At 48.3% G+C, this 23,521-nt stretch overlaps 2 protein-coding genes and 1 non-coding gene across 3 annotated transcripts in view; 1 reads left to right on the top strand and 2 right to left on the bottom strand.

Annotated features, from left to right (window-relative positions):
• LOC121714728 (histone-lysine N-methyltransferase SETD1B-like) overlaps positions 1-15,438 on the bottom strand; it is a 34,978-nt gene extending 19,540 nt beyond the window's left edge. The window contains exons 1-6 of the mRNA XM_042099746.1: positions 15,199-15,438; positions 12,610-12,743; positions 11,553-11,651; positions 10,732-10,996; positions 8,768-8,889; positions 2,328-4,646 (exon numbers count right to left, since the gene is read on the bottom strand). Coding sequence (XP_041955680.1) covers positions 2,328-4,646; positions 8,768-8,889; positions 10,732-10,996; positions 11,553-11,651; positions 12,610-12,743; positions 15,199-15,241 — 2,982 coding nt within the window. The 5' untranslated portion in view covers positions 15,242-15,438. The remainder of the gene's footprint in view (positions 1-2,327; positions 4,647-8,767; positions 8,890-10,731; positions 10,997-11,552; positions 11,652-12,609; positions 12,744-15,198) is intronic.
• Positions 1-23,521, top strand: part of LOC121716106 (chemokine-like receptor 1) — a 965,204-nt gene that overhangs the window by 918,399 nt on the left and 23,284 nt on the right. The gene's annotated exons all lie outside the window — the stretch shown is intronic.
• Positions 17,021-17,108, bottom strand: trnay-gua. The gene is given in 2 exon segments: positions 17,021-17,056; positions 17,072-17,108. It is a non-coding gene; the product is annotated as a tRNA-Tyr (tRNA).

The following is a 23,521-nucleotide window of genomic DNA, read 5'->3' as shown; positions in this document are numbered from 1 at the left end:
TCGTCTGCATCTGAGTCTGAGGAGATCAGCTGGTTTCAGTTGCAAGAAAAGCCACACAGACCTGAACAGACCCGAACATTGAAGCTGACTTGACTTACCACTACCACTACTACTGATACTACCACTACTACTACTACTACTACTACTACTGATACTACTACCACTACTACTGATACTACCACTACTACTACTACTACTACTACTACTGATACTACTACCACTACTACTGATACTACTACCACTACTACTGATACTACCACTACTACTACTACCACTACTACCACTACTACTGATACTACTACTACCACTACTACTGATACTACTACTACCACTACCACTACTACTACTACTACTACTACTACCACCACTACTACTACTACTGATACTACTACTACCACTACCACTACTACTACTGCTACTACCACTACTACTACTACTACTACTACCACTACTACTACTACTACTACTACTGCTGCTACTACTACCACTACTGCTACTACAATTACTACTGCTGCTACTACTACTACCACCAATACTACCACTACTGTTACTACCACTACTACTGCTACTACTACTACTACTACTGCTACTACTACTATTACTATTACTACTACCACTACTACTACTACTACTACTACTATTATTACTACTACTGCTGCTGCTACTACTGCTGCTACTACTACTATTACTACTACCACTACTACTACTACTACTACTACTACTACTACTACTACTGCTGCTGCTACTACTGCTGCTACTACTACTATTAGTGCTGCTGCTTCCAATAATACTATATTTCCACTTCTTCTACTACTACTAATAATAATTAGAATGACTAGATGTACCGCAGAGTGGTACAAAATATGACCGCCGCCCCGCCTATATGATTCTAACTGTCTCACTAAATTGCATTATCCACACTCAATTCTCACTGGTATCTGCTAGACAACAAGTACCAAAACATGATTAGTTCCAGTGTTTCCCACAGAACTGAATTCCATTTGTGGTGGTTGGTTTGCAGAATTAACTTGAATACAACAGTTTTTTAACAAATTAGCGTGGTTATGATGCTAACCAGATTTAAGCACAATTTAGTACAACCTGGAAATCATTGTGTGGTGGTCAATGCTGATATTGTGGTGAGCCGCCACAAATAAGTCAATATATGGGAAACACTGAATTCATAGATTTCACATGTAAAATTCATTTTATACAACCCCACCCCCATCTTGTCTATTCATAATTCTGAGAAATTCTTGAATTGTGTGCATGTGTGCGTGTACATGTTTATGTTTATGTGTGTGGGTGTGTGTGTGTGTGTGCGTGCTTGTGTGTTTGCCTGTGTATGTGTGTTTGTGCATGTGCATGCATGCGTACATATGTCTACTGTGTGAGTATGTGTCATACGTATGATTACTGTGAATGTATGTGTGTGCGTGTGTATCTGTTTATGCACATGTGTGCACATGGAATGGGTTAACATGACCCCTGGAGGCAAACATACGGAAAAAATTGGTCATCCTAGGCCCTACGGTTCTCAAGATATTCACAGAAAACTGTGTCTGCCCTACCCTCCTTTCGGGGGGTCCAGTACAGCGGGGGGGCTACAGATCAAAACAAAAAACCATGGTTCCATGCTATCCATGTGGGGTTACATGCCCACCAAGTTTCGTGTACCCCGGTCTTTCAGTGTCCCGGGAATCCTTGTTGGTGTACGGTCACTAAATGTACACATAAATTATTTTATTGTAAGGCCCCCCATGAACGAAAGTTGGTTGGTGGAAAGAGGGTGTCATAATGATCCTACACTTTCAATTTCGTGCAGTTTTGACCATGTCAGCCAGAGATATTGTGATGAAAACACCTAATTTTTTGCTTTTAAATTTTTAACTAGGTGGCGCTATACATGAAATAAGTGGTAATGGAATGGGTTGACATGCCCCCTTAAGACCAACATACAAAAAAAAGGTGGACCTCCTAGGCCCTACAGTTCTCGAGATATTCACAGAAAACTGTCTCCGGCCACCTACAGGCCAGTTGGTGTATAGTAACATAAATTAATTGGCGTGCATTCAGAGGGTGTCATAATGATCCTACACTTTCAATTTCGTGCAGTTTTGACTATATTAGGTCACAGATACCTGCGTTTACAACACCTCATTTTTACTTTTTTGTGTTTAACTAGGTGGCGCTATACATGAAATGAGTGGTTATGGAATGGGTTGACATGGCCCCTTGAGATCAACATACAAAAAATGTTCGCTGCGCGGCGGTCATAAAAACATACATGTGCACATAATCTGAAATACGATATCAAGTGTTTGGACCTTTGTGCTCTTGACCTTCTCCTCCCACCACAGGTCGAAGGCCTGGAAGGCGACGCCCTCCACCATCCTGCGGAGGATGTCCTTCCTCACGATGGCCTTCAGCTCGGCCGCCACGCTGGCCAGCACGCTCTCCACAGTGGCCTGGTGCTGGAGCTGCAGGGGGGGCACGTAGCCCGGGGGGGGCACCGAGGGGTCAAACCGGGGCAGGAAGGGCAGCGGGGGCCAGGGGGGCCGCAGAGGAGCAGGGGGTGGGGGGCATCGGGGGAGTTGGGTCGCATGGGTGGGGGGGTTTGTGGCAGTTTGTGGAGGTGGAGCGACAACGGTGAATGGAGGAGGAAGAGGAGGAGGAGGGAATGGGGGAGGAAGGAGAGGAGGAGGAGGACGAAGAGGGGGAGGAAGGAGAGGAGGAGGAGGACGAAGAGGGGGAGGGTGGGCACAGGGGCGGCACGGGGCGGAGCTCGGCCCGCTAGTGATGCGGGTCGGGATGGGGTTGCCGTGCCACCTGGACTGCCTCTTGCGTGGCTCTGTCTGCCCCTCCACCACCTCCACCTGTGGGCACGGGGGCAGGAGAGGAGGGGGGCCAGCAGGGGGGGGCATGTTAGGGGGTAACAGAGTGTAGGGTGGTAGAGGGGGGGGATAATGGGTAAAAAGCTTGGGCACAGGGGGCGGGGGCATTCGGAACAGAGGGGGCACATTACCCACAATGCTCTTGGGCATCTGTGTGCTGGCAGCCATTGGTTCAGTAGGGCCATGTCCATTACTAGAGACTTTCACACATTCTGTTGAGGTAGGTTTCACACCTGTGATTGTATGAGGGGTTGCGCTGAGTCCAGGTTCCCACTCTGCTGAGCTGAGCTTGGGTGTACTGGTGTAAGAACTGCACACTGATGCTGTCAAATGAGCCGTCTCTCCTTCCTCACCCTCGCCCTCCTCAAAAACAGGAAGTGGAGTCGGGCTGACATCCTCCAAGCAGGAGTCTCTCCAGCAGCGGGGAACTGAGGGGGAGGGTGGAGGGGGAGACTGCACCCCAGAGTGGGAGGGTGGAGAGGGCACCAAGGGCAGCCCCGACATCTGCTTGCCCGAGAGGAGCATCTCAATGCGGGAGTCCAGGCTGGCATCATGCTCTTGATCAGGGGTAGGAGAACAAGGAGAGGGGCAGGTTTGTGGGGTAGGAGAACAAGGAGAGGGGCAGGTTTGTGGGGCAGGCGACCCAGGATAAAGGCATTTCTCTGGATCTGAAAGCGGAGGTGAACGACATGGCTCTGGTGCCGCTGGGTAAGAGCCTCCCAGAGCTCCATCCACTTCCCCCGCCTCTGCCACCGCCACACAGAGCACAACGCCTGCACTCGGAGACGCAAACCCGCACAGAGGAAGTTCATCGAGTGACTTCCTGTTCTCTTGGCCAGCAGCCCGACGGGTCTGAGAGGAGTGTGACCCTGTGGACACACCAGTATCGATCTGAGAGCCATCGGGCTCGTCCGTGCTGCCGCGGCCATCGGGCTCGTCCGTGCTGCCGCCGCCATCGGGCTCGTCCGTGCTGCCGCCGCCATCGGGCTCGTCCGTGCTGCAGCCGCCATCGGGCTCGTCCGTGCTGCAGCCGCCATCGGGCTCGTCCGTGCAGCCGTCGCCTCTGCTGACGGGAGCTAGAGCAACACCTGCTGGTGACTCAGCAGACGGCAGCAGCCGCAGCGGAGGCTGGACCCGAGGCTCCAGTGTGATGGGCCCCGTCAGCACCTTCAGAGCAGCGCTAGAGCTCCACCTGCTGGACGTCCCAGGCCGGTGCGCATAGTGATGCTCCACCCGGCGGTTGTACGCGTCCTGGTGCTTGAGTCTCCTGTGTCCTCGGCCCCCACCCCGAGGGGCCCCCGGTCCCGGCCGAGGGTGCGCACCGGCACCGGTTACCAGCCTGACGGGGTAGCGGGGGCCCTGGTGGACACTGCCGAGGGTTGGGGCGGGGGCGCCAAGCAGCCGCAGGGTGCGGAGGGACAGCTGAGGGCTGCGAGACACGGCCCTGGATGAGGGATAAGGAGCGCAGGTCCAGGACAGGTCCTGGGACTTGGGGGTGTCCCCCTGCGTCAGGTGGGGGGGGTGGAAGGGCAACAGGTCCGACGGTGGGGGGGGGGTGTGGGGCATGGCGTGCGACTGGGGGGACGTACTCGGGGTGTCCAGGGACAGAGGCGTCTGCCACACACTGCTAGGAGTGTCCTGGTGCATGCTGGAGTAGGCGGTGTCCAGGGAGAGTGGCGTGGAGGCATCCAATGAGGCACAGAGGTCTAAGGAGGAGGACCTTAATTCCAGCCTCCTCATTGGCTCGCCAACCTGATGGGGGTGGAGCAGTGAGAGAAATAGACGACACAGAGAAGTAAATAGATTGATAATTTCATAAAGATGACTAGACAGGGTTATCAGTCTCAGTCTCTGATCTGGTGTTAGCGGGGCCCCGTAGGGTGCACAGGTCTGCTGTTAGCGAGGCTACATAGAGGGCACTGGTCAAGTGTTAGCGGGCTACGTTACATAGGGGGCACTGGTCTGGTGTTAGTGAGGCTACATAGGGGGCACTGGTCTGGTGTTAGTGAGGCTACGTAGGGTGCACTGGTCTGGTGTGAGAAGTAAATAGATTGATAATTTCATAAAGACGACTAGACAGGGTTATCAGTCTCATATAGCATGAGATGGGAATTTGACATGAGGTCATCCGAACTACAAATCTCCAGATAGCCAACACTGAGCACTGATCTGGTGTTAGCGGGGCCCCGTAGGGTGCACTGGTCTGCTGTTAGCGAGGCTACATAGAGGGCACTGGTGAAGTGTTAGCGGGCTACGTTACATAGGGGGCACTGGTCTGGTGTTAGCGGAGCTACGTAGGGGGCACTGGTCTGCTGTTAGCGGGACTACGTTACGTAGGGGGTACTGGTCTGGTGTTAGTGAGGCTACGTAGGGGGCACTGGTCTGGTGTTAGTGATGCTACGTAGGGGGCACTGGTCTGGTGTTAGTGGGGCTACGTTACGTAGGGGGCACTGGTCTGGTGTTAGCGAGGCTATGTTACGTAGGGGGCACTGGTCTGGTGTTAGCGGGGCTATGTTACGTAGGGTGCACTGGTCTGCTGTTAGCGGGGCTACATAGAGGACACTGGTCTGCTGTTAGCGAGGCTACGTAGGGGGCACTGGTCTGGAGTTAGTGGGGCTACGTAGGGGGCACTGGTCTGCTGTTATCGGGACTACGTTACGTAGGGGGCACTGGTCTGGTATTAGTGAGGCTACGTAGGGGGCACTGGTCTGGTGTTAGTGGGGCTACGTTACGTAGGGGACACTGGTCTCGTGTTAGCGAAGCTACGTTACGTAAGGGGCACTGGTCTGGTGTTAGCGGAGCTACGTAGGGGGCACTGGTCTAGTGTTAGAGAGGCTACGTAGGGGGCAGTGGTCTGGTGTTAGCGAGGCTACGTTACGTAGGGGGCACTGGTCTGCTGTTAGCAGGGCTATGCTACGTAGGGGGCACTGGTCTGCTGTTAGTGAGGCTACATAGAGAACACTGGTCTGCTGTTAGCAGGGCTACATTACGTAGGGGGCACTGGTCTGGTATTAGCAGGGCTACATTACGTAGGGGGCACTGGTCTGGTGTTAGCTGGACTATGTTACGTAGGGTGCACTGGTCTGCTGTTAGCGGGGCTACATAGAGGACACTGGTCTGCTGTTAGCGAGGCTACGTTACGAAGGGGGCACTGGTCTGGTGTTAGCAGGGCTACGTTACGTAGGGGGCACTGGTCTGCTGTTAGCAGGGCTACGTTACGTAGGGGGCACTGGTCTGGTGTTAGCGAGGCTACGTTACGTAGGGGGCACTGGTCTGGTGTTAGCTGGGCTACGTTACGTAGGGTGAACTGGTCTGCTGTTAGCGGGGCTACATAGAGGACACTGGTCTGCTGTTAGCGAGGCTATGTAGGGGGCACTGGTCTGGTGTTAGCAGGGCTACGTTACATAGGGGGCACTGGTCTGTTATTCGTGAGGCTACGTAGGGGGCACTGGTCTGCTGTTAGTGAGGCTACGTTACGTAGGGGGCACTGGTCTGTTGTTAGTAGGGCTACGTTACGTAGGGTGCACTGGTCTGGTATTAGTGGGGCTACATAGAGGGCACTGGTCTGGTATAGGCAGGCTACGTAACGTAGGGGGCACTGGTCAGGTGTTAGCGAGGCTACGTAGGGTGCACTGGTCTGCTGTTAGCGGGGCTACATAGAGGACACTGGTCTGCTGTTAGCGAGGCTACGTAACATAGGGGGCACTGGTCTGGTATTAGTGAGGCTACGTATGGGCACTGGTCTGGTGTTAGTGAGGCTACGTAGGGTGCACTGGTCTGCTGTTAGCAGGGCTACGTTACGTAGGGGGCACTGGTCTGGTGTTAGCGGGGCTACAGAGGAGGCACTGGTCTGGTGTTAGCGGGGCTACGTAGGGGGCACTGGTCTGGTGTTAGCGGGGCTACGTAGGGGGCACTGGTCTGCTGTTAGCAGGGCTACGTTACATAGGGGGCACTGGTCTGCTGTTAGCAGGGCTATGTAGGGGGCACTGGTCAGGTGTTAGCGAAGCTACGTAGGGTGCATTGGTCTGCTGTTAGCGGGGCTACATAGAGGACACTGGTCTGCTGTTAGCGAGGCTACGTAACATAGGGGGCACTGGTCTGGTATTAGTGAAGCTACGTTACGTAGGGGGCACTGGTCTGGTGTTAGCAGGGCTACGTTACGTAGGGGGCACTGGTCTAGTGTTAGCGAGGCTACGTAGGGTGCACTGGTCTGCTGTTAGCGGGGCTACATAGAGGACACTGGTCTGCTGTTAGCGAGGCTACGTAACATAGGGGGCACTGGTCTGGTATTAGTGAGGCTACGTAGGGGGCACTGGTCTGGTGTTAGCGAGGCTACGTTACGTAGGGGGCACTGGTCTGGTGTTAGCAGGGCTACGTTACTTAGGGGGCACTGGTCTGGCGTTAGCAGGGCTACGTTACATAGGGGGCACTGGTCTGGCGTTAGTGAGGCTACGTTATATAGGGGGCACTGGTCTGGCATTAGCAGGGCTACGTTACGTAGGGGGCACTGGTCTGGTGTTAGCGAGGCTACGTTACGTATGGGGGCACTGGTCTGGTGTTAGCGAGGCTACGTTACGTAGGGGGCCCTGGTCTGGTGTTAGTGGGGCTACGTAGGGGGCACTGGTCTGCTGTTAGCGAGGCTACATTACGTAGGGGGCACTGGTCTGGTGTTAGTGAGGCTACGTTACGTAGGGGGCACTGGTCTGGTGTTAGTGGGGCTACATAGGGGGCACTGGTCTGCTGTTAGCAGGGCTACGTTACGTAGGGGGCACTGGTCTGGTGTTAGTGAGGCTACGTAGGGGGCACTGGTCTGGTGTTAGTGAGGCTACGTAGGGTGCACTGGTCTGCTGTTAGCAGGGCTACGTTACGTAGGGGGCACTGGTCTGCTGTTAGCTGGGCTACAGAGGAGGCACTGGTCTGGTGTTAGCTGGGCTACATTACGTAGGGGGCAATGGTCTGGTGTTAGCGGGGCTACGTAGGGGGCACTGGTCTGCTGTTAGCAGGGCTACGTTACCTAGGGGGCACTGGTCTGGTGTTAGCAGGGCTACGTAGGGGGCACTGGTCAGGTGTTAGCGAAGCTACGTAGGGTGCACTGGTCTGCTGTTAGCGGGGCTACATAGAGGACACTGGTCTGCTGTTAGCGAGGCTACGTAACATAGGGGGCACTGGTCTGGTATTAGTGAGGCTACATTACGTAGGGGGCACTGGTCTGGTGTTAGCAGGGCTACGTTACGTAGGGGGCACTGGTCTAGTGTTAGCGAGGCTACGTAGGGTGCACTGGTCTGCTGTTAGCGGGGCTACATAGAGGACACTGGTCTGCTGTTAGCGAGGCTACGTAACATAGGGGGCACTGGTCTGGTACTAGTGAGGCTACGCAGGGGGCACTGCTCTGGTGTTAGCGAGGCTACGTTACGTAGGGGGCACTGGTCTGGTGTTAGCAGGGCTACGTTACATAGGGGGCACTGGTCTGGCGTTAGCAGGGCTACGTTACATAGGGGGCACTGGTCTGGCGTTAGTGAGGCTACGTTATGTAGGGGGCACTGGTATGGTGTTAGCGAGGCTACGTTACGTAGGGGGCACTGGTCTGGTGTTAGCGAGGCTACGTTATGTAGGGGGCCCTGGTCTGGTGTTAGTGGGGCTACGTAGGGGGCACTGGTCTGCTGTTAGCGAGTCTACGTTACGTAGGGGGCACTGGTCTGGTGTTAGCGGGGCTACGTAGGGGGCACTGGTCTGGTGTTAGCGGGCTACGTTACATAGGGGGCACTGGTCTGGTGTTAGCGGGGCTACGTAGGGGGCACTGGTCTGGTGTTAGCGGGCTACGTTACATAGGGGGCACTGGTCTGGTGTTAGCGGGGCTACGTAGGGGGCTTCACCATGAGGTCGTCAGGGAGGCAGAGGGCAGACGAGGCCTCCAGAGCCTCCGGACCCACAGGCACCGTTTGAGGGGTGTAGCCACCACCCAGGATGAACTGCACGTAGCGCATCTGATTTTCCCCTGAGAGAGACATGGACATACACAGAACATTACAGAACTGGAGATACACAGAACATTACAGAACATTACAGAACATTACAGAACTGGAGATACACAGAACATTACAGAACATTACAGAACATTACAGAACTGGAGATACACAGAACATTACAGAACATTACAGAACATTACAGAACTGGAGATACACAGAACATTACAGAACATTACAGAACATTACAGAACATTACAGACAGGCTGATTCATGCTTCCACATCAACTCCACGCTGTAGCTACGCTGTCGCTCCTACAGCATTCCGTTCCTACAGCGTTCCGTTCCTACAGCATTCCTTTCCTACAGCATTCCGTTCCTACGGCGTTCCGTTCCTACGGCATTCCTTTCCTACGGCGTTCCGTTCCTACAGCATTCCGTTCCTACAGCGTTCCGTTCCTACAGCATTCCTTTCCTACAGCATTCCGTTCCTACGGCGTTCCGTTCCTACAGCATTCCTTTCCTACGGCGTTCCGTTCCTACGGCGTTCCGTTCCTACGGTGATCCTTTCCTACGGCGTTCCGTTCCTACGGTGATCCTTTCAGAGATCTGCGTCGGGGTTGCTTTGCATCGTGGTGCATTTCACAGCCATAATGCTAGGGGATGTGTGGTTTCAAAGTTCGGTGTCGCCTGCGTCTGCGTCGCTCACTATTTTATAGTCTATGGTCGCTCACCATTGAAACGGTACTCATGGCAAACGTGCTAAAATATTCAAATTCATATAAAATTAATTTACTTTTTACAAAAACTTTCTTGCTTAGATTTTGTAAAAAGTATCGAGAAATAGATACAGTAAAATCCATTGACATTATGTTATTGTAACCAGAAAAAAAGTCTGAGGTTATTTGCAAGGTGTTTGCCAGCCAGTTTATGTTATGTTAGCAAGCAAACTTAAGCACAACTGTCCACAAAGAACTGCTTGCTGGCAAAGTATTAATTTCAAAACGGTACTGACATATAGACACTTTACAAACGGATAACCCCTTCATTGTAACCAAAATATATCTGAGTTTATTTGCAAAGCTGTCAGTGAACTAGCATGTTGCTGCTACCACAGCAGGCTGCTTATGTCAGCGAACTAGCAGGTTGCTGCTACCACAGCAGGCTGCTTATGTCAGTGAACTAGCAGGTTGCTGCTACCACAGCAGGCTGCTTGTGTCAGTAAACTAGCATGTTGCTGCTACCACAGCAGGCTGCTTGAAAACACCGGCTATCAACACACAGGACGAGTTGACCAATCACAGCCCTTGCGTAGCCTCGACGCAAAGTTACAATTGTTTGGAGGTCGAGCTATGGCGGAGGGGTCGGAGAGGGGCTCGCGGCGACGCAGAGGGGTCTGCGGGGGAACGCCGTCGATTCGACGCAGAAGCATGAATCAGCCTTGAGGGAGACATCGCGATACACAGAACATTATAGAACTGGCATGTTCTTCCCGGAGGAGGGAGCTTGACAAGAAAAGAGTGGAATCAAAAAAGATAGCAAAATCTGTCCATCAGAGAACATTATACTCTATATGAAAACATTTGTCTATGTGGTGTGTGCGTGTGTGTGTGTGTGCGTGTCTGTGTGGTGTGTGTGTGTGTGTGTGTGTGTGTGTGTGTGTGTGTGTGTGTCTGTGTGGTGTGTGTGTGTGTGTGTGTGTGTCTGTGTGGTGTGTGTGTGTGTGTGTGTGTGTGTGTGATGCAACGCAACTCCTAACATACACATCGGGAAATATTATATCAACACATTAACGGTGTGCTATTATATCAACACATTAACGCTGTGCTAGCATATCAACACATTAACGCTGTGCTAGCATAACTGAGTCTTACCTTTGGGGTCAAGCTGGACGTGGATGATGTTGCCCATGACAGAGGTGTTATGTAAACCCTTAACGGCTTCCTTGGCTGCCTTCACAGCTGAAAAGATAACCCTGGCCACTCCCAGGTGCTTCCTACTGTTCGGACTGTAGCAAATCTCTACCTGCTGCACAGCTCCATACTTCTGACACATGTCAGTCAAGAAGGCCTCGCTCACGTTGTCATTCAGCCTTGCAAAAGTGACCTCTTTGGGAGGTCCCACGTAATATTCGTCAGCCTGAATATATAATAATAATAACACAATGTAATACATACACAATAATATATTAATAACACAATGTAATACATACACAATAATATATTAATAACACAATATAATACATACCCAGTAATATAATAATAATAACACAATGTAATAAAATAATGTAACACAATAATACAGAAGAGTCAGTCATTGTCAGTCATTCCTCTTTGTTGCTGTGGCCGTTTATGATCCAATCAGCAACATATCAGAAATACTAACGTATATATATAGGCTTTGCTAACAAATGCTTAGGCTAACACATTGCAATTATTTTCCGAAAACTTTTTTTCTCCAAAGTGTCTTAGTGATGAGAGACGTAAACAGCCAATCAAGGAACAAACACAAAAACAAAAGTTACATAAAGATGTTTCACTAAATGTCAGTTCTAAAGTTACACAAACATATTTTTTGGTAGATCGTGTCATGTTTTGTTCTAAAGTTACAAAACATATTTCTTAGTAGATCCTGTTTGGTTATACGTAATGCCATTATACTGCATATGAGTTTCTGGTGTGTTTTCAGGCCTCACGTGAAACTGTGGGACTGGAAGATCTGCCCGGTGGAGTTTAGTCCAGAGACGGCGTATTCGTGGGTCTCTGACCGCATCCACAGGAAACAGCCCTGAGTTCTAATGATCACAGACAGACAGAACAGTCCTGAGTTCTAATGATCACAGACAGAACAGCCCTGAGTTCTAATGATTACAGACGGAACAGCCCTGAGTTCTAATGATCACACACAGACAGAACAGTCCTGAGTTCTAATGATTACAGACAGACAGAACAGCCCTGAGTTCTAATGATTACAGACAGACATCACATTTCAGAACGGCCCTGAGTTCTAATGATTACAGACAGACAACACATTTCAGAATATTAACTAGACCCCTATACGTCCACCTCTGTAGTCCAAATAGTAAAACAACTACAGTGCCTACAGTGGGGAGGCCCAATCACAACGCAGAGCCAAATCACCTACAGTGGGGAGGCCCAATCACAACGCAGAGCCAAATCACCAACAGTGGGGAGGCCCAATCACAACGCAGAGCCAAATCACCTACAGTGGGGAGGCCCAATCACAACGCAGAGCCAAATACCACCGGTCACATCTACAGTGGGGAGGCCCAATCACAACGCAGAGCCAAATACCACCGGTAACACCTACAGGGGGGAGGCCCAATCACAACGCAGAGCCAAATACCACTGGTCACACCTACAGGGGGGAGACCCTGAACCGGCTACACTCTCCATCCTGTATGCACATCCTGGCTACACCTGCCTGTACATGCACATCGGTCTCCATCCTGGCTACACCTGCCTGTACATTGGTCTCCATCCTGGCTACACCTGCCTGTGTGCACATCGTTTTTGTTACCAAAATAACCGGTTGCATCACTGCAACTTTGATCCACATTATGAAAAGTCTGGGGTGACATCGCTGTGCATAGCCACTTCTTTCGTAGAATAGAGGAGTTACAGTGGAGTATAGACCTACTATGGACCTATTCTACTAGAGTGAACTGGTTGAAGAGTCTGTTCCTATTTTAATCAAAGAAAACCAAACACGTGTGCAGCGTGCCAACTTACCGGCGAGCTGAAATACTGTCCATCGTAACGATAAAGCTTTGGTAGGCCGTCAGTCAAAGCAGGGTCAGTAATCAATTTACAATTCCTCCAGCCGAGAACACGATCTTCCCCTGGTCTCCGACTTGTTCCGCTTACTTCGAAGCAACAGTAACGAGAAATGGTCAATATAAGACAAACAAAAAATATTCTGAACAATTGTGTATACAAATAGTAGGCCTAGGTAATATTATTCTTTACACAAACTTGTATTGTATCGCAAGGGCGTCAGTTTGTTTTTAGAAGTGGTGGGGACAATAACCATAAGCTTGAGTGTGTTTTGAAAAGTGCGGGGTACCCTTATGTAAGCTATTCATCCATTCAACGCTGCATTACAATATGCTCAACAGTATAGGCTAGTGTTGCGCCGGTTAAGGTTTTTTAACATCCGCACCCACCCGACCCGTCAGGAGAGTCAATCTGCACCCACTCGACCCTCAATATGCACTGATTCACTACCCGAACCACTACCCGAAAAAAACAATGAGACGTCTTTTTGCCGCAACGTGTGTCTGAAAACGAGGTGAAAATTTGCAGGCCTGCTGATCTGTTCACATGATGCTGAATTTTGGGGAGGCAGCATCAGCTATTAATGTTACGTGCAACAGGGGCGTGTAGAGTGATAGGCGTAGGCCTTATTATTATTATTATTATACTTATTATGCGTGGGCCTTCAGATGCAGCAGGTGTGTGATTTCCAAAACCATGGCGGGAGAACCGACTGCACTTTGGTTAGCTTGCATTTGCTTTGCTGTTGCTGAATGTTAGATTCTTGCGATAGATGTCTTAAGACAATAAAAAGTAATTTAGAAGGGAAATTGAAGAGAAGAGTTGCCCCCTGCGTTGGCCGTGATTCCCCTTTGAAAATCAGAGGTTCACAGGCTACTGTGGCCTTGGTCAGTGGCGCCGCCAGCCTTAATCCTGTAGCCTACGCACTTTTCGTACAATTAATTCATGAAATCATTCAATACAACAATAAAAATAGCTTGTGTATTGTCTTAATTGAAACATGCTTCACACACAAATGATAGCCTAGGACAAAGAGAATGGACATCTCAACATAAGGATAGGCCTACATTAGAAGATGATGGTTGGTGTAAACTTTGTCACACGACGTGATAAGCACGTTCCATTCAGTCATAAATCATTCAAACGTAGGCCTAGTGCTCGTCATGAAAAGAAAACAGCAGCTTAATATTTTTCAGGTGTTTAACAGTAGGCCTAGGCGCACTGTATCAGTTATGCCGTAGGCAGTGAGATTATTAGGCATTGCATCCTGTCACTCTGTTTGGAACATCGCAGTTCGGGTTGATAAGATTCAGTTAATGCGAGTATGGGTCGTCTCAAAGTTTGGGACAACCAAACAGCAGAGTAGGCAAAGCAAATCCTACTTGTTAGGTTACCAATAGCTGTCTTTTCTCTAGGCCTAGGCCTATCGGAAATCGCGACATAAGCTCATAGGTTTCTTTTTTCTTTTCTTTCTTGTTCGCGTGTTGGGTAGTGAAGCGATGCATTTAAATCAATGTACGTACATCAGAGCCGATATGGCCAGCCCTGATTTGCTGCTCTGTAAGGTAGCCTATTTCGGTCCCACCCAAATTTGCTGAACTACTTGCGAAGTAGCCTATTCATCACAGACATCACATGTATCACACGAACGAGCTTTTTCTCAGCTTTTAAACGATGTTGGTGGTTAGTTGTTGTGGTAAACGGTTCGCGAGAAAAGTAGCCTAACTTTAATTTAGTCATAGCCTATTTTCTGCACCCGTCTCCCTAACCATTCATCTTGGCTTCGCGAACTTTCCCTGAACACATGACAAACCATATATCAGAATAAACAGCAGACCTTACCGAACACAAGGGTGTAATTAAAGTTTAAAGCACTCCCCTGTACAGTTAGAGTAATCCGGTTTTAAATTTGCAGCAATGTCTATATGCATGTCTCCAACTTTGGGGTTCACAATGTGTTTAAATTGTTCAATAGGCCTATATGATTTTATAACAGGCCAAATACAAAATAAATGTTACAAATATCGCCTAGATAGCCTATCTGTAAACATTACAATCAGAGGATACATATAGCCTATGGCAGACCGACGCTCATGAGTTCATGCTTTGTTTTATCGCTGGATTTTAGGATAGCCTACTATGGCAACCGATTGCATTCCGAGCTTCGGTCAACTCTAGCAGGCATTAGGCTACATGACTGGAGGGTCGGGTGGGTGCGGATGTTAAAAAACCTTAACCACGCAACACTCGATCCACACATATCTAGGCAGCTGTGCATGCTGTGAGGATGTCATTGTGCACGCCTATCGCATGGTTTAGACTCGATGATTTCAGTATGTGGGGATTTTTTCGGTCGCAATTGGTTTGCACATTTTTAGAAGTGGTGGGGACAAAATTCAAATTATAAATAGTGGTGGGGACATATCCCACCCGTCCCCACCGTAATCTACGCGTATGTTGTATCGTTATAACCTTGTAATCAGTGAAACCCTGGAGCAAATAACGTAAAAACGGGAAAAGAATAGGCCTAGGCTACGCCTTTACCGTTATCTTCATAATGGCAGTTCCTGTCTTCGCTCTCGTACATCGTTTGTTCTCCAGAAACTGTTATACAAATTCATCCTATATTTCGGTCGGATAGCCTATTAGACGTTGATAAACTAGCCTACATATAGGCTGCTCTAATAATGAAGCCTGCTGCACAGGTAAAATACCTGCCCTTCCTATTCATATCTACATTGTGTGTCTCGAATGATCTTAGGATGTGGCTTGCATCAAAACACCTCTCGCATCGCATACAGGTGTTGTCAACCTCACCTGTTCGCTTCTATCGCACTTTCGTCACGACACAGCCATGATATTAATTTTAAAATGGGTCACCGATTGAAACAGGGTCATTTAGTGGTGCTTCTCGTTAAATATGTTCGCTGATTATTGAAAATATTTTTTCATGAACACATACTTCGGTTTTTGCTACTTTGAAAGCGATTAACAGAAACAGCCAGAATAAAATTGTCGGGAGATCCCAGCGAACTCCCCACACGACTATCGCTGAGGGAATTCTGTTGATGTGAGCTAACTGAGCGCCAAAACAGGCTACAATCTCATATTTCATTCAGCGTTAGGCTTTTAAAGAAAGACTCTGGTAGTAAAAAACGGTAGCCTATATCATGCTTAAATCTGTCAGACAGGCAGTGAAATAGTTGATAGAATCCCACACTCATTGCCTAAGAAACTAAAGTCAACATGAAAGACGTTTATGAATATAAGTTAAAATAATAAAAATATTCATAAAATATTTGTTTATTAGGCCATACAAGACTAACATTTTGTAATGCACATAATGCACTGATGTTGCTACAGTTGATAGCCTAGGCTATAGACACATATTGTTTTACTTTAGTAGGCTAACACACTAATAGCAGAGAATGTCTAATAAGGGGAGAACTGCCACTCTCGGAAAACTTCCGGTTTCTGAACTGGTTGCAGTTCCTTCTGTGGTTCCACATGAGGGCGCTCGTCCACGAGTGCAGAATGCATGGAGGTCTATGGAGCTGTACCCCTCAAAATCCACTTTTCTTGGGATATAATTTTTTTCCAAGTAATTTAAGTATTGCATTCGAAAGGGGAGGCAAAGAAAATACACTTGGTTGAGTATTATATTTTTAAAAGTCACTTAATTGTTCTAAAAAGCCTTTCAAATGTGTCAATGACGTCATTCATTAACACAATGCTAGCGTGTTATGTGCAACAACGACCCAACCTGTAAGAAATCAAAAGGACATAAGTACTCGTTCATTCAACTTTTGACCTATAACCCATGTTGAAGTTATACAAACTACAATCAATTCTGAGATTTGTCAACGACAACCAGGTGAAAGAGACACATTTAGCCGTCTAGCTCCATTGACTCCCATTCATTCTGCACTCATGGCGATCGCCCCCAGTGGAACTCTGGTGGAACTGCATCCAAAATTCGGTACAATGGGACTTAATACGGAGTGGCAAGGCTCTCCGTAGACGGGCTCTGCTAATAGTTAGATTAAATATCGTGAAAGATTACGTTCACATGGTATAGCCGAGATCTGAAATTCACTAGGCAGTGGGCTGCGGTTATTGATTTTCTGCTGGGCATATACTACTGCGGATGAATACTTCAAACGATATATTTATTGTAGGCTTTTTTGTAAATGTTATTAATTTGACCTTTGTTAGGTTAGATAGCCTGCTTAGGCTACCATTGATGTTGGTAACCTCATATCGTATTTTCATTGGCCAGCAGATGGACCTAGAATTTTGTTGTGAGCTTGTTTGGCTAGAAAGTTTGGCGGACCCACCAAGTCGATCGATGAATTCAGAAAATCTATCCTTCGAGCCGGATTCGAACCAGCGACCTAAGGATGTCAATGATATACCGCTACAGTCCTCCGCTCTACCAACTGAGCTATCGAAGGCTACAATGATGTCTAATCGTTATGGTCTTGAACTGTATTTATTCATATAGGTCTATCAACTCGAATTGATAGTCTGCTACACTCTACTCCAAGCATATTTTAACTGTAGGATTTTATCGCACACGGAAGTTGCTCGACGTCAACGCGGTACGCTACACTGTGAATCAAACTCCAACACCGGCATAAGTAAGCTAGGCTAACATGTTTAAAAACTATTGCGTGTTAAGGGGAACACATCAAATTTAATGAAGCATTTGGCAACACACTGGAAAGCAGAGGGAGGTTCGATCAGAGTGCTGTTCAAAATCACGCAACCTACAAACTGCATTCGCGGGCGGACTTCGCTTTAGGTGGTCTGCTTGGACTAGCCTATTGAAATAAGAGATATTGAGTTATAGAGAAACACCTTAGGGCGTAGAGCCATATCGATGCTGCAAATGAAGCCTTTCTCGTCTCATAAATCCGATAAGAATGCTCTCTACTAATCTGTTCTGCACTGCTTGGTTTGCACTGGTCCATTAGAATCACGAGTAACTGGAATATTTGGAGTATGGCAAAATAACTTGTTGTAGACTGACCTCTGTTGGTTATGTTGTGTATTACAGGACAGGACTCGGTCATCTCTTCAGATAGATAGATAGATAGATCCTCAATTTCCCCCTCAAGGGGAAATTCAAGGGTCTCAGTAGCATACAGACATAACACACAACATGCACTTACAGCAGAAATGGTAAACATTAGTATAGTATAAATATATAACTTAACTCCACTGTATAATAAAGACAGTAGAAAATAAGATAAGAAACTAACAAAACTAAATACTAAACACACTATATAAGTTAAATTAAGAAAGTCCAATGTCCTTGAGGGTGATCAAGCATAAGACGCTTATAGTGACAGGGCCGGGACTGGTGAGGTGCTAAGGGAAAAGGGAGTGAGTGTCATGGTGAAGGTGCAAACAGTAGTCCAACCATAGTCCTTAGTTATGTGTGCCTGGCAAGGTGCTCAAGAGAGTGGGTGTCATGGTGAAGGTGCAAACAGTAGTCCAACATTAGTGCAACAGTAAGGTCTAGAGACCAGCATAAATAATATAGACAAATAGGAGAGTAAAGTGTAATGTAGACAAGGTAAAATAAAAAACTATTTTAGTGCAAGAACAGGTTGAGGTAACAGTGTAGCAGTAAAACAGTAGTGGAAACATTAGACTGTGTACAATAGTAAAACAGTAGTAAGCAGTAGTGGGCAGTCAGTACTCAAAAAACATGGACATGGAGAGGGTGGAGAGGCAGACAGACTAAGCAGAGAAGTCTATCTCTCCTCTTCCCTTTAGTGAGGCATTGAACAGTTCAATGGCTCTAGGAACAAATGACTTCCTCAGCCTTTCAGTTGTGCATGGCAGTGAGCGAAGTCTCCAGCTGATCAAGCTCTTTTGGTTTTTGATAGTGCTGTTGAGCGGATGACATTCATTGTCCAAGATGTTGATCAGTTTGTTTAGGGTCCTCTTGTCAGATATTGAAGTGATGCACTCCAGTTCAGCTCCCGCTACAGAGCCAGCCTTCCTTACCAGACTGTCAAGTCACCCAGCATCCTTCTTCTTTGTGCTTCCTCCCCAGCATACCACTGCATAGAAGAGGGCGCTGGCCACAACAGACTGATAGAACATCCTGAGGAGCTTGCTGCACACATTGAAGGACCGCAGCCTCCTCAGGAAGTACAGCCTGCTCTGTCCTTTCTTGTAGAGTGCATCAGTGTTGGCTGACCAGTCCAGTTTATTGTCCAGGTGGAGACCCAGATACTTGTAGGTGCTTACCACCTCCACATTGACCCCATCAATGGAGACTGGTAGCAGAGCGGGCTTAGACCTTCGGAAATCCACCACCATCTCCTTGGTCTTTGAAGTGTTAAGTTGAAGGTGGTTGAGTTTGCACCATTGCACAAAGTCCTCCACCAGGCTCCTGTACTCCTCCTCTTGCTCGTCCCCGATACACCCCACAATTGCAGTATCATCAGAAAACTTCTGCATGTGGCATGACTCGGTGTTGTAGCGGAAGTCAGATGTGTACAGGGTGAACAGGACTGGAGAGAGCACAGTTCCCTGTGGCGCTCCGGTGCTGCTGATCACAGTGTCAGAGAGGCAGTTCTTCAGTCTGACGAACTGTGGTCGCTCGTTCAGGTAATCTGTAATCCAGGTTACCAGGTGAGCGTCCACACCCATCTGCAAGAGCTTGTCTCCCAGTCTGAGGGGTTGGATGGTGTTAAAAGCACTTGAGAAATCAAAGAACATGATTCTCACAGCACTTTTCCCCTTGTCTAGGTGAGAATGTGTCCTGTGTAGAAGATAAGTGATGGCATCGTCCACGCCCACTTTCTCCTGGTATGCAAACTGTAGTGGGTCTAGTGCATGGCGTACCTGGGGTCTGAGCATACCTAAGACCAGCCGCTCCATTGTTTTCATCACGTGATGTTAGAGTGACAGGCCTGAAGTCATTAATCTTCAGAGCAGTTACCCCATACCCCTGCTGAAAAAAACAGCTAGAAACCAGCTTATGCTGTTAGATGGTTTTAGCTGGTCTTTGCTGGTTTTCTTCCAGCTCTTGCTGGTCTGCTGGTGTAGCTGGTTGGGCCACCAGCTGGATATGCTGGCGTGACCATCTGAAGAAGCTGGTCATGCATGGCAGCATAATCATGCCTACCATGGAGGAGCACCTTAGGTGAGTATTAACACTTATGACTGGTCAAAGTCCAAGCAAGCTACAACTGGACTGAAGCATTGTGCGTAGGAGATACCTGAGAGGACAACAACAGTTTTTCGTATCCAAGTTAGTTTTTATTTTCAGCAAACTGTTTCAGCATGAACTCACTCTTGGTTCTGATACTTCTCTCAGCTCATGGCAGAGGGGCAGCAGGTGAGGTCACCGATAACTCTTCAGATGATCAGTCATTTTACCAAGTCTGTCACAAACAGATTTGATGTGTGATTTACACTATTGTGTGCTTAACACTATTGTGTGCTTAATTGAGGATCTTTTAAGTGAATAAGGGAGAATGTATTGACTCGGGGTACTGATGTGATCAGTGTAGGCCTCTAATTTTAACCCAGTGCTAAATTGAATTCAGACAAATCCCTGCCAACACATCTCCTGTAAAGGCAAGTGTGTACGCAATACCTAACTGTAACAATAGCACACAGACTTGGCATCTTTTGTCTGTGCATGACTAAACATAACACCAACTCAGTGTAATTTACTAACACTATGACTCAGATAGAGACAGGGATCTGCCAACACATTCATAAGTGACTGACAGATATACTGTCTTAGTGCTTCGCTTCTGTCATATGATGTCCTTTGTATAGATAAGCCTGATTGGACTTTGAGGATAATGGAACATGGCCATATGTATTAGTTGTAGATTGGTAAACCTTCATGACATTAAATGGTAAATGGATGGGATTTATATAGCACTTTTCGACTCCTCGGAGCACTCTAAGGGGCCGTGCACACGACGCCGTTTTTTGTGAAACCGGTGAGGTTTTGTTAACGGTTACGCCTTGCATGTACACGACGCCGGCAGTTTAGGAGACTGAAACCGATAGCTTTGAAACCGCCGGCTAACTTTCGCCTGTAGGTGCGAAGCCGGCAACTTTATGATGACATAGCCCCACCTCTCAACTCAGCCACGGCACTCGACCTGACATGCTGCTTGTCAAAACAAACCAAAACATTTATTCATCATATTAAAATGTTTTTCTTTCCCCTGTCATGATTTATATGCACAATGTAGCCTATCAGCCTTTAGTTAGAAGCACACGTTAGCTTAACTTAGTTAAACATTAGCTTACTGCATGTTAGTGTTTTCTCCAGTGGTGCTCAGACCTAATGCAATGCGTAGGCAAAGCATTTAAAATTGCACATAGCAGTCACATACCTTGAAAATGAACTTTATTAGTTTAACAGTTGAATTGAAAACCGAATTGTCTGTAGTCTCCTTATTTCATGCGACTGCTTAACCAGAGTACTTATTAGACATTCTCTGGCTTAACAAACTGTTTCAATGTTTTCTTCTAGATTCACGCGAAATTATCGTGAAGCTTCTGCACAGCGGCGCCATCGACTGGTCTGGCATATGCACTACAGCACATTTAGCCGGTTACACCTCGCGTACCTGTACACGCAAGGTTTTTTCTTGCCGGAGTCGTTAAAGGTGTGAAAGCGGTAAGAGAAAATCCACCCGGCGGTGTTGTGTAAACGGCCTCTAAGTGCTTTACAATGTCATGCCTCACATCACCCACTCACACTGATGGCTGAGGCTGCCATGCAAGGAGCCCTGGGGTTAAGTGTCCTCATCAGGAGCACTGGGGTTAAGTGTCCTCATCAGGAGCACTGGGGTTAAGTGTCCTCATCTGGAGCACTGGGGTTAAGTGTCCTCATCAGGAGCACTGGGGTTAAGTGTCCTCATCAGGAGCACTGGGGTTAAGTGTCCTCATCTGGAGCACTGGGGTTAAGTGTCCTCATCAGGAGCACTGGGGTTAAGTGTCCTCATCAGGAGCACTGGGGTTAAGTGTCCTCATCAGGAGCACTGGGGTTAAGAGTCCTGCTCATCAGGAGCACTGGGGTTAAGTGTCCTCATCAGGAGCACTGGGGTTAAGTGTCCTCATCAGGAGCACTGGGGTTAAGTGTCCTCATCAGGAGCACTGGAGTTAAGTGTCCTCATCAGGAGCACTGGGGTTAAGTGTCCTGCTCATCTGGCACTGGGGTTAAGTGTCCTGCTCATCTGGAGCACTGGGGTTAAGAGTCCTCATCAGGAGCACTGGGGTTAAGTGTCCTCATCAGGAGCACTGGGGTTAAGTGTCCTCATCAGGAGCACTGGGGTTAAGTGTCCTCATCAGGAGCACTGGGGTTAAGTGTCCTCATCAGGAGCACTGGGGTTAAGTGTCCTCATCAGGAGCACTGGGGTTAAGTGTCCTCATCAGGAGCACTGGAGTTAAGTGTCCTCATCAGGAGCACTGGGGTTAAGTGTCCTCATCAGGAGCACTGGGGTTAAGTGTCCTCATCAGGAGCACTGGGGTTAAGTGTCCTCATCAGGAGCACTGGAGTTAAGTGTCCTCATCAGGAGCACTGGGGTTAAGTGTCCTCATCAGGAGCACTGGGGTTAAGTGTCCTCATCAGGAGCACTGGGGTTAAGTGTCCTCATCAGGAGCACTGGGGTTAAGTGTCCTCATCAGGAGCACTGGGGTTAAGTGTCCTCATCAGGAGCACTGGGGTTAAGTGTCCTGCTCATCAGGAGCACTGGGGTTAAGAGTCCTGCTCATCTGGCACTGGGGTTAAGTGTCCTCATCAGGAGCACTGGGGTTAAGTGTCCTCATCAGGAGCACTGGGGTTAAGTGTCCTCATCAGGAGCACTGGGGTTAAGTGTCCTCATCAGGAGCACTGGAGTTAAGTGTCCTCATCAGGAGCCAGGAGCACTGGGGTTAAGTGTCCTCATCAGGAGCACTGGGGTTAAGTGTCCTCATCAGGAGCACTGGGGTTAAGTGTCCTCATCAGGAGCCAGGAGCACTGGGGTTAAGTGTCCTCATCAGGAGCACTGGGGTTAAGTGTCCTCATCAGGAGCACTGGGGTTAAGTGTCCTCATCAGGAGCACTGGGGTTAAGTGTCCTCATCAGGAGCACTGGGGTTAAGTGTCCTCATCAGGAGCCAGGAGCACTGGGGTTAAGTGTCCTCATCAGGAGCACTGGGGTTAAGTGTCCTCATCAGGAGCCAGGAGCACTGGGGTTAAGTGTCCTCATCAGGAGCACTGGGGTTACATCCTGAGCCACTGTCGCATTACACCTAATCTTTGTTTTTTTCCTGCAATTAGGCTCGTTCCCTGTGGAGGCTCTCATTCCCTGTGGAGGCTCTCATTCCCTGTGGAGGCTCTCATTCCCTGTGAATGCTCGCTACGTTCATCAAAGGAGAGACTCCCTTCCCAGAATTCAGTGCTGTGGCCATGCTGGATGACATTCAGATGGGATACTATGACACAAACGACAACAAGCTTCTATACAGAGGAGCTAACCATTCCACTACAGCAGACCACACAGACAAACGTTTTGTTGATATGTATATTGGATATGTACACACCCATATGAGAGACCGAGCGACATATCTGAGGGACCACTTAAACCACACAAAAAGTGAGTCAATTCTACTATGTGTCGACTCTGATGACTAGGACAAGGACCGATTAATGTCCGATGAATAATTCAACTTTGCAGCCATGTCCCCTTTAAATCCAGAATGGAATTGATCTTTTGTGCACTTCAACGTGTTGCGAAATTCATCAAAGGGATTGTTGCATTGTTGTTTTTCAGATATTTATGTTTTTCAACGAGCAGCGGGATGCACTTTAGCGGAGGCCAGTCAGTCTTGGGGTCT

Source organism: Alosa sapidissima, chromosome 8 (genome assembly GCF_018492685.1).
Source record: "Alosa sapidissima isolate fAloSap1 chromosome 8, fAloSap1.pri, whole genome shotgun sequence".
NCBI classification, from domain to species: Eukaryota; Metazoa; Chordata; class Actinopteri; order Clupeiformes; family Clupeidae; genus Alosa; species Alosa sapidissima.
This window is presented reverse-complemented; position numbering and strand designations above follow the sequence as displayed.